Source organism: Crocodylus porosus, unplaced genomic scaffold, assembly GCF_001723895.1.
Source record: "Crocodylus porosus isolate Cpor-Errol unplaced genomic scaffold, CroPor_comp1, whole genome shotgun sequence".
NCBI classification, from domain to species: Eukaryota; Metazoa; Chordata; order Crocodylia; family Crocodylidae; genus Crocodylus; species Crocodylus porosus.
In genome coordinates this window covers 113,706,439-113,717,441 of record NW_017728947.1, presented here as the reverse complement: position 1 = coordinate 113,717,441, position 11,003 = coordinate 113,706,439, and the positions used below count along the sequence as shown (strand labels likewise).

The 11,003-nt window shown below is 44.4% G+C and overlaps 1 protein-coding gene across 2 annotated transcripts in view; it reads left to right on the top strand.

Annotated features, from left to right (window-relative positions):
• MDGA2 (MAM domain containing glycosylphosphatidylinositol anchor 2) overlaps positions 1 to 9,084 on the top strand; it is a 665,957-nt gene extending 656,873 nt beyond the window's left edge. For both annotated transcript variants that reach the window (XM_019550984.1, XM_019550983.1), the window contains exons 16-17: positions 5,768 to 5,873; positions 7,026 to 9,084. In XM_019550984.1, the coding sequence (XP_019406529.1) occupies positions 5,768 to 5,873; positions 7,026 to 7,114 (195 nt within the window). In that variant the 3' untranslated portion in view covers positions 7,115 to 9,084. The remainder of the gene's footprint in view (positions 1 to 5,767; positions 5,874 to 7,025) is intronic.
• The last annotated feature ends 1,919 nt before the right edge of the window (positions 9,085 to 11,003 follow it).

Below are 11,003 nucleotides of genomic sequence, written 5' to 3'. Positions count from 1 at the left end.
GTGAATAAGGAGCATGGGGTAGTGGTCTGTGGGCCGGAGGAGCTGTGGGATCCTCTCTGCAATGTCTCGGATGCGGGCCACCAGGAAGCAGCAGACTTCCCAGGCTAAGGGGTCGGGCCGGCAGATTGCCCCCTCAGTGCATCAGAAGATGCATCAGAAGATGCACCAAAAATTTCCACCGTGAGATGAGGGCTTGCTGGTCTTTTATCATGCATTTTACTCAGTTGAGCTGAGTGAACTGTATCAATGAGAAAAACATTAAATAATAAATAGAATTGGATATCCAGATTGCAGCCATATTGGTCTAGAGGCAAAAGGAATCAAACCTTGTGGAAGAAATGATATCTTTTATTAAACCAAGTATATATCTGCAAACAAATTATTTTATTTATTTGCAAGCTTTCAGGCGCGCACACCCTTCATCAGGCATAGGAGAGAGCCGAGATTGTAAAATTTCACCTAAGTAGAAATGAAAGCACATATATCTTTTATTTCTTTTATTTATATTTTAAACAAGTTGGAAGCTACCAGAAGGATTTAAATAGGCTTGAACGTGCATCCAAACAAAATCACTGGCAGCAGGATGTGATGGCATATTTTTGACCCATCTCTAATATAGTTAGACCATTATGACATGTATTTCAGGTATATTACTCTAAAAAGAATTCAACTTTTTTTCTGATTGACTCTAGTCCTAAGAGTTAACTTCTCTCTTAATAACAGAGCATGCTCATTTAAAGTTAATTGAATTTCATGCATATATTGTAGCAGATTAAAGTGAAAACTTGTCACCTCAGTTAACCAAAAGCATTCCAATGGAACAAAAAAGAAAAGTATAACCATTTGAATGATACTGCTCACAAAATATATTCATTGCATAATTCTGTTCATCTCTATAGAAAGGCTTTGAAGTTTGCTATTGAATACATTTTCTGCAACACTGGCTAGGTCCACTGTTCTGCAAACCTAATTAAACCAACAGTACAGCAGTTCTGGAATCACAGCATTGTTGGGAAGGGAACAAACATAGCTTTGTTTCCACAGTAGAATAGTAATCCATCACTAATAACAGGCATTATGGCAAATAATATTGTTGACCTTTCTCCAGGCCAGACATCCCCAAACAGGGATAATTTTCCACTTCAGCTGAAGCAGCTACAAACCACACAAAGCTGCTCTCTTCTTTCCTGTCCCTTCACCTTCCTGGTATACAGACCTAGAGTCCAAGAGGGCTAGAGCATGAAACTGTTGCGCTGCTCCACAGCTGGTGAGGAGGCATCCTAGCATCTCTTTTGACCAGAGTTGCCAGAGGCTTGCAAGGAGACCTGAGTGTAAACTGCAGTGCCTTTTGCACATGTGAATCTTAGACTTCTAGTTGTGTGTCCTGTGACATTGCAGGAGGAATGGGCAATTTTACATCCACTATACACTCAAGTGAAGCGGAGAAGGTATGCATGTCATCTCTCAGCCTTTGATCAAGCCATGTAGAGAGTCCTCACCTCCCTGGGCATGCTTTCTACCCTCTAACATACCATAGCTAGTAGGTGAAGCATGGCAGCTCAAAGCACAATGACCCTGGCACTGGAAAATTACTTCTTCAAGATGTCTCCTGTGAGTCTGAGAACAATGTGCTTGAGGAGGAAGGAATAAGAGACCATGAAGAAGTTCACCTTCTCTCTGCAGTGTCCACTCCTAGGCCTACAAGACAAGCAGCAACTGGTGGGAGCAGATATTCCTGACAACCTGGGATGACCAGCAGCAGCAATGAGTAGGGCAACCTTCCTTGAGATCTGCATCATCCAGGCCCCATCACTCCAGGGCTCAGCCAGCAACATGAGGGTCATAATTGCCAACTGGAACCTGGAAATTCCCAATAGTCTCTGGCCTGTTGCCAGCTGTTTCAGTGCAAGAGTCCACAGCTGGATTGACCATCCATAAAGGGCTTCAACATGGCCTCTCCACCTCTCCAAATCCGAGTGGGCCATTGCCAGTCTTGTCCATATGGACTTTCCAGCCTGCACTGTAGCCATCAGTGAGATACACATTTCCATCCTGTGCTCAATGGTGGCTCTTCTTAAAAGCACCATGTCTTGAAGTCCATAAGCTTCAAGAGCTGCTTCTCCAGAGAGATACAGGGCATCCCAAAGCACTGGGGACATAGAATCATAGATTCACAGCAGTCGGGTCGGAAGGGACCTTATAGATATTCAAGTCCGACCCCCTGCCAGGGCAGGAGAAAAAACCGGACTCAAATGATCCCAGCTAGGTAGGCATCAAGCCTCCTCTTAACGACCCCCAGGGTAGGAGCCAGCACCACTTCCCTTGGAAGTTGGTTCCAGCTCCTAGCCGCCCTGACCATGAAGTAGTTCTTGGGGATGTCTAATCTAAACCTCCTCTCCAACAACTTGTGGCCATTATTCCTTGTTATATGGGGGGGGGGAGGTGCTAGAGGAAACAAGGTCTCTCCCAAACCCGTCTGGTCCCCCCTAGTGAGTTTATAGATGGTCACCAGGTCCCCGTCAGCCTTCTCTTGTGGAGGCTGAACAGGTTCAGGTCCTGCAGTCTCTCATTGTAGGGTCTGCCCTGTTGTCCCCGGATCATGCGGGTGGCCTCCTCTGGACCCTCTCAGTGTTGTCCACATCTCTCCTGAAATGGGGCGCGCAGACCTGGACGCAGTACTCCAGCTGTGGCCTGACCAGTGTCGCATAGGCGGGGAGGATCACCTCCTTGGCCCTGCTAGAAATGCACCTATGGATGCACAACAAGCCCTTCCAACCATTACTTCGCATTGTCGGCCCATGTTCATCTTGGAGTCAGTAATTACTCCATGATCCCTTTCTGCCTCTGTGCTCTCAAGAAGAGAGTTTCCCATCTTATAATTGTGCTGCTGGTTACTACTGCCCACGTGCAGCACCCTGCACTTGTCAGTATTGAAGCACATCCTGTTTTTACTAGCCCACCCCTGTAACCTATCCAAGTCTTGCTGCAGTCTTTCCCTCCCTACTAGCATGCTCACCTCTCCCCAAATTTTGGTATCATCAGCAAATTTAAACAGGTTGCTTTTCACCCCGTCCTCCAAATTGCTGATAAAGGGATTGAACAGTGCGGGCCCAAGGACTGAGCCCTGGCGGACTCCAGTGCCCTCTTCTCCCCAGGTCGAATATGACCTGTCCACCACCACCCTCTGAGTGCGACCCTTCAACCAATCTGCAATCCATCTGACTGTGTAGGCATCAATGCCACAGTCACCCAATTTTTTAATGAGGATGGGGTGGGAGATGGTGTCAAAGGCCTTGCTGAAATCCAGAAAGACTACGTCCACGGCAACACCTGCATCCAAGGCTCTTGTGACCTGATCATAAAAGGCAATCAGGTTGGTCTGACATGACCTGCCCCTAATGAAACCATGCCAGTTGCCCTTGAGCATCATCCCTGAAGCCAGCCCATCACAGATGTGCTCCTTGAGGATCTTCTCAAAGAGTTTCCATAGGATTGAGGTAAGACTGATGGGCCTATAGTTACCCGGGTCCTCCCTCCTCCCTTTTTTAAAGATGGGGACCACGTTGGCTACCTTCCAATCGTCCGGCACCTGGCCCGAGCACCACAAGCACTCATAAAGCCATGCCAAGGGCCCTGCAATAACCCCTGCTATCACCCTCAACACCCTGGGGTGGAGAGCATCTGGACCCGCTGATTTGAACACATTCAGCCCCTCTGGAAGCTCTCTAACCCAGTCCTCCCTACCCTGAGGTCTGGAGGCGTTCCCCTCGAGTCTGTCTTGCATCATGTTGGGGAAGTCCTGGTCCCTGCCCAAGAAAATAGAGGTGAAGAATTGGTTAATTGGAACTGGACAGATCACACACACATCTCCTAGGGGTTCAGGCAAGGTCTAGGGTCTTCAGGAACTCCAGAGTGCTGCCCTTGCTGACACAGGAAGTATATGGCTTTACCACCTTTGCACATGTGATGCCTATGGCTTTACCACCGTTGAGCTAGAAGGGGAAACTACCTCCCTTGCTACTCAGGACTCCAACTGCTATATTCACTGCTTCTATGGCTTGTGAAGCCCTGTACCTACATGCCAGGGAGGAGCTCTTTAACTGGTTACTGAGCAGTTGCTGAATGACTGTGGAGTATGTCTCTGGGCACCCAAAGGCATGGTGGTGGGTATCTGGGGTATGCTTGGAAGCTAGAGACAAGGCCAGGGACAAAACCTTCCCAGAGGCCTGGGAAACAATGTCCCTGAGACTTGTCAGTGATTGACCTTCTGGCCTCCACAACCCATCAGGACATTCTCATGAGGGAGACATCGATGAACTACATCCCACACTGCCAGGCCACGGGGTAGTGAAAAGGCCCAATGTGCAAATCTTGTCTAATGGAGTATGGGCAAATGAATTGCACAATTTGTCCAACATCCAGTTCTTCTTTCAGCTCTGTTCTCCCTGCCCTCCTAGCTATTTTGCTGAGTTGATTAGAGTTTATGATAGCAAACATGTTTAGACCCTTTCTTCATCAGGCTAAGGTGAGTTACCTCAAGACTTCCTACTGAGGGCACACTTATGTTTAACCTTGTCGTATAGTGAATTCAATCTTTCCTTCCATCACGGCATACTTATTCTCCAACATGTCCTTGCTATATGGAGCCAGACTACAGTAAACAGCCTATTTCTACAGCACCTGTCATGCAGGCCCACAGGGCCTTTGTACAAAGTCAAAAAGATATAATTGCAGGTGTCACCAGGTGCTGCTGGCAACACAGAGTTCCAATTTTTTTTAAGTATGCAGGAAAATGTCTGATGTACTGTGGTACTTGTAGCTTTGTTATGCAACATTCATTTTAGGAGGAGCTGTGCCAAAAGCAGGAGAATTGTCTTTCATGGTCTGTAATTGGTGTCAGTTCTTCGGTTGTAGAGTTACTCCTTGGGAACCAGTCATTGGCATGAGGCTGGAGATCATGAAAGAAGAAAATGGACTGTATTTTTTTGACCACCTCTGTTTCAGGATTTATATAGTTGTGTGTATAAAACAAAGCAGTTATCACATACCCTCTTTATTAATTCATTCTTCATAACCAAAAAGCCAGCCTGAAGGCGCTAGGCATTTGCTGTCTGGCAGAGCAAAATACCATATTTTTACACTACTACCAAGTCATTATCAGGCTGGAAATGAATGTCCACACCCTGGTTCATTCATTCAGCACGGGCCATATCTCCAGTGCACAGTGTGACCGGAAAGAATTCCTGTCCCACCCAAGGCTAGGGATAGAAATTACACATAAGTTGTTATAAGTGATCAGAAAGTAGTTCCAGTCTGTAACACAACAGAAGTTCAGTGCATATAAACTGCTTTCAAAATGGCTGAAACCAGTTTAAGATAAATCTGGATGGACGTAGTATCAGACTGAACTGATTTAGGTTAAATAGGTTTTATTGCACTTCTGTCCCAGTTCCAATACACAGCTAGAGACATTTGGAAAATGGTCTGAAGAGGGAAGTAATTAGTACCTCAAAGCTACAAAGCAGCAGCTTTGTTGCTCTATGACTGATTTTTGCAATTTAGAAGCCTCAGTTGTTTGTACATCTCCTGTGTCCAGTTGAAACGTGAGCCCATCTCAAGTACATGGTAGACATTTGGATGTGCAGTGGTATGTCTCTGCCTCAGAGCAGATGTATGCATGTTAGCGTAGGCACATGGGCATAGGAAATGCTTCAGTTGTCATGAATTTCCTACTGTGTGAAATATATTTTCTTTGGATTTTTTGCAGGTCATTTTTGAAGGAATCCGAGGCCCTGGCATAGAAGGTGACATTGCTATTGACGACGTATCAATTGTGGAAGGAGAGTGTATGAAAACATACCAGCCGCCCATCAGTAAGTGGGTCCTCCTTTAGTGCAAAGAGCTGTCTTGCATGCTCACGCTGCTCCCTAGCACTGGAAACCTTAACCGTGTTATAATCCAGACCTGGAGGTGCAGAGACCAGAGCAAAATGACCTGCTGGCTGGGGGGTGGTATGGGGGAGAACCTTAAAGCTTGCACTGGGGCCCACCTTTCGAGCTAAAGTGTGTCTATCTAGATATGTAAATGAAGTAAGCTTTAAAACAGTAGAGCAGAAGAGAAAGGAAACCAAGTCCAAGACAGACAGGTCAGGAGCAGGGAACTACACTTAGAGGTAGAGGTATGGAAAGTAGACCTATCTACATGTCTACTGTCCAAGGACCAGGCTCTGACGCGCTTGTTCCAGCATGGCTTTGGACACACAGGACTTGTAGCATGGGAAGTTTCAGGGATTTGTATGCTAATGCAATACCAGCTACATTTTGAAGGCCTCTCTCCCACAGAGTAGCCCTTGAGTGGTAACCTCTCTGAAATCCCCGGACCTTCTCAGACCAACATGGGTCCAAATACATCCCTTGAATTTCCCATGGTTTAAGTTACAACTGTACTGAAATAAACCCGTCAGAACCTGGCCCTCAGACAGCAGACACACAGGACTTTATTTTGAACATTTAAAAAGTTGATTAAGGCAGAGATCTGAGATCCATTCGCTGCACACAAACGGACATTTAAAGCACATTAGGGGGTCTCAGCCCTCAGGAGTTAGGAAATGGCTGTAGCAAGGTGCCCAGCAACACTTCGATTTCCTCCATCGTGCATGTGCATTTTGATGCTTCTCCAATTACATGATTACACATGATTTTTTTCCATAGGTCTCTGCCTCCTTCAGTGCATAAGTCAGGATCCTTGTTCCCTTATTTATCACCAATAATAATAACCCCTTGCTCTCATATACAGCTTTCCATCAGTAGATCTCAAAGATCTTTAAAAACGAAACCATTACCACGATCCTCACTGTATAGAGGGAGGAATTACATTGCTTTTCTTCCAGCTTCTCTTTCTCCACATGGGATCTTTCTCTCTCTATGATGTCGATGCACCAAGTCAGGTCATCCACAGCTCATTAAACGGCTGTTGATTTTCTCATTGGGACACCTGCTAATTCTGCTCTTTTCCCCCTTTTGTAGATTCGCGATCAGGTGCTTTTGGGACATTAGCACATATATGGCTTTTCCCGGTTCTCCTCCTCCTGTCTGTCTTAAGTCATCAGAGGTGACCTTGTTCTGGCAGAGGCTACAAAAGATTCACCAGGCACTGGCATGAAGAAAGAGTCTTTGTAAAATGGACATTTAAAAACAAACTACCAAAGATTCCTCCACTGACTGACTCAAACGTTTAAAAAAAAAATAAAAGTTTAAAAAAAAAAAATAAAAAGCACTGGGGATAAAAGGCATCCTGGGAGCATAACTCGCTACGAACCACGCGTGAAAAAAAAGTGATCTGGCCCGAGTAAAGAGGAGAGCTGCAGGTGCTTTTGTGGTCAGTAAGAATACAGCATCATCTGGTTGAACTCTGAAAAAAGAGCTATAGAAATCCTTGTCAAAGCACAAAGTCATGGCTGGTTTTGTTTCAAATGAATAGTTTGCTTGTTACCATGGAAACCTAATGGCCTGCCAAAAAAAAAAAGAGAGAGAAAGAGAGAGAGAGAAAGAGAGAAACACCTTACTGTAAACAGGGTACGTGAAGAGCTGGCGTATATTTTCCCTTCGAGAAGGTTTTTAGTATAGAGTTCAATAAACGTAGGCCCTTTTGCCTTTGGCTGTCACCTCCCCGAGAGAATAGCCCTAAATCAAAGCTGTTTAAGATGTTTATGTTTCATTTTCTCATGGCTATGCTAGATAACTGTATGCCGTCTCCTTTTGCATGCATTACTAGCCAGGATGTGCCACCTGGGCTTACATATTACACAGGCTTATCGGAGTTTGCTTGCGGCCACTTAACCCCCCTCCCTCCCCCCCAACTAAGTCATCTGTTCTAATGAAGTGAAGAAACCAAACCACCATCTTTTATAAATTGCCATGGAAACCAAGTGCCTTCAATGAAACAAGCCTGATTATAAAACAAAATAACGCTAATAATTTCAACACAGAAGCTTGCACTGCTAAAATGTGGTTTGTCCAAACTATTTTCTAAAACAAACTACCGAGCCTAAGAGTGCAAGCTGCAGGCAAGAAAGCAAAGCCGCTTCTGGAGAAGGATGGACCTCAGTTGCTGCGTAAGCCCTTTTGGATGAGATGTTTGTTGTTTAACCTTCCAGACAGCCATGGCCTTTCAGCTTATTATCCATTAGAAAATAGCTTCTATTGGTCCAGAGAATGGGAGCAACACTTTTTCCCCCCCACCAGGTTATCAAGTGGGTCAACCAGAGCAAAAGGTTGTTCAGATATACTTAGCGCAGAAGGTGGTAAAACACAAAAGTGATTTTCTTCGTCTAACCTCCATTTGAAATGAAATTGGCCCTAGCTTTAGACAGAAGAGAAGGTGTGTGTGTGTGACTGCAGTGCATATATAAAAAAAAAAAATCAAAAAGAAGAAAACAAAACCAACAAAAAAAAAACAAACAAAAACCACTCTACAGCAAAAGAGGGCCGGCAAAATCTGGCTTTATTCCAAACACCAAGGGTACAATGCCTCTGCCCTTTAGTCAGACTCTGTGCAGATTGTGAAATATTATTTTATTATTTTAGCAAAATTAAAAAAAAAAAGGAAAACACTTTTACAAAAAAATAAAACCTGTAAAAATGATTTTGAGCTACCTGAGTACATGCCATACCTTTAACCAGCCAGTTTTCCAATGCATTGTAAATTTCCCTTACACACTTGGTTATGAGAATTTGAAAACCTTTTTCCTTAAATTATGTCATCTTTTAACTTCATTTTAAAAAGAAAAAAAAAGACTTTTGTCTAAAGAAGAGTATTATTATTATTATTATAATTATTATTATTATATGTTCTTTCAACACCCTAGGATTAAAAACTGATACGCAAGTAATTGGGATATAAATATTAAAACAAAAAGTATAACATTTGCAAATATTAATATAAAAAGCACAACAAGATGCAGTAAAACGATTACAAGGCTTGATTTTTTTTATTCTGTAGAAAAATGTTTGTGCAAATTCAGTACTTCAACTGAAGAGATAATTTTACAGCTATGTTCAATAAAGCCTCTTTCCAGGTAAGGTATGCTAAGTAGTATGCGTGTTTGTTGAGCAATGTGCACTTACTCACCAGAAGAGCGTGACCGAGATGTTTGCTTTCTCTCCGATAAACTGGCGTTGTCTGGAGACGTAATGCTTCATACTCCTGACATTCAGGGGCTGGAATTTGCAAAGGACATTGTCAAATATCTAGTTCATAGGTGATTTCACTTGTTTGTAATACCCTGATAATACCTATGATTGCGTCGCAGTGAGAGAGTCCACGTGGAAGACAAGCGGAAGTGCTGAGTGTGGATTGACTGTAGGGTTTGGAAGCTGATGTGCTTTTAAATAAAAGACATTTCACTCTAACAAGCATCAGATTTTAATTAAAAAGTCGGGAGAGCAGGATCAGGTGCAATAAGAACTTGATCCAAACTTGCACTCTTATTTTTTGAGGTTCAGAGTATCTCATAATTCGAAGAATAAAAAAATGTTCATATGTGCGTTCCCTTTCTGGTTTGATCAGGATGCCGTGGGATTGCTATGTGCTTGGCGAGGCTGTTTCTCCTGGTATTTTGGGTATATCTATGCAAGGGCCTGCCGTGCAAGACTTTTAACTTAACTTGAACTTTATTTCCAGACTAAATAGGTAATGGCATGTAACTTTCCCCCTGTTGCTAATGTGCATGGACTGTGTAACACATGCTATTGGGAAAGCAGCGTGATTCCACTTGGTCATTTGCTCCTTTGAGCAACTGCTTCAATGATGCCATCGTCAGAGATCCCCACAGGTCTGGGAAGAGCGTCTGCAAGTCAAACCTGCTGGCAGAGGACTCGCCGCGTGGGCCGAGAGTCTCAGCTGGTGCAGGCGGAGGCGTGCCAGTCACACCAGCTGAGGATGCGCCCCATCATTTTTGGTTCATCACACTCGGTCAATGGCTACCCCTTTGCTGTGTTGTTTTATAAGGGCCAGGTTGACAGCCCTTATCAAACTAAATCAGCATGTGAAACTTGGCCCTCAGTAGATTGACTGTGTTCCTTTTAAAGTAAAATGAAAGCCATTCCTTTCTCCTCCGTTGATTTTTTTTTTTCCCCCTGGTTATTTGCCTCTAATCTATCAGTGCTAAAAATAGGCTCAAATTAAACTGAAATCTGGAAGCTTGTGGCTCAGCCCAGATAAGCAGAAGCCTCCCAAAAGCTGCTACAAGGATTCCTATCCTGAACTGTCACAGTCTTGTGTTAACAGCCGTAAGCAGCAGCCTTGGCTGTCATATCTGGTGAGAGCAACGTGAAGAGATAATTTGGAAAGTCTGTTGAGAGGCCACTCGCATTCAAATGGTTTTGATAAAGATGGTGTGCAAAAAGGAATGAGTTCTCTGGAAGACTGTAAACTAAAAATACAAGCTGAGGTGTGTGTCCCACTTCCATTGTCTGACTTTTTTATATTCTCCCAGCTTTAACTTGGATTGAATGCACCTCAGAGGCCCTGTACTGGCAGCAGGGAACCCTCCCTCTCAGCCCAGCACCAGTGCAGGAGGAGCAGAGTGTGACCCAAAGAGTCCAACTCTCGAAGGAAGAGAGTAGTTCATTTCCCATGCCTCCCGTTGAGGTTGACTTTGTTTTTCAGTGTTGACTCAATCCATGCCTGTGTTTCCAGCAAGTTACTCACAAGCCAGTGAACTTGGGCATCGGCATAGTGTGGCATACAGTTGAACTGGGGACATCCCAGCATAAGGTCCTGCATCCCCTCGCCCAGTCCCCTGACCCATCTGTTCCCATTTGGTTGTGTTTTGAAATGAGCCTTGAAATGTAACAATAGAAATGAGCTTGTTTGTGGCTGGGCTGGTGGAGCTGAGTCTTCCCAGAGACCCAGGTACGTGAGCTCTGTATGAAACTTGCAGAATCCCGTCCTCGGAGGTTTTGAAGCCCTGGCTAGACAAAGCCTTGTCTGGGATGACGTAG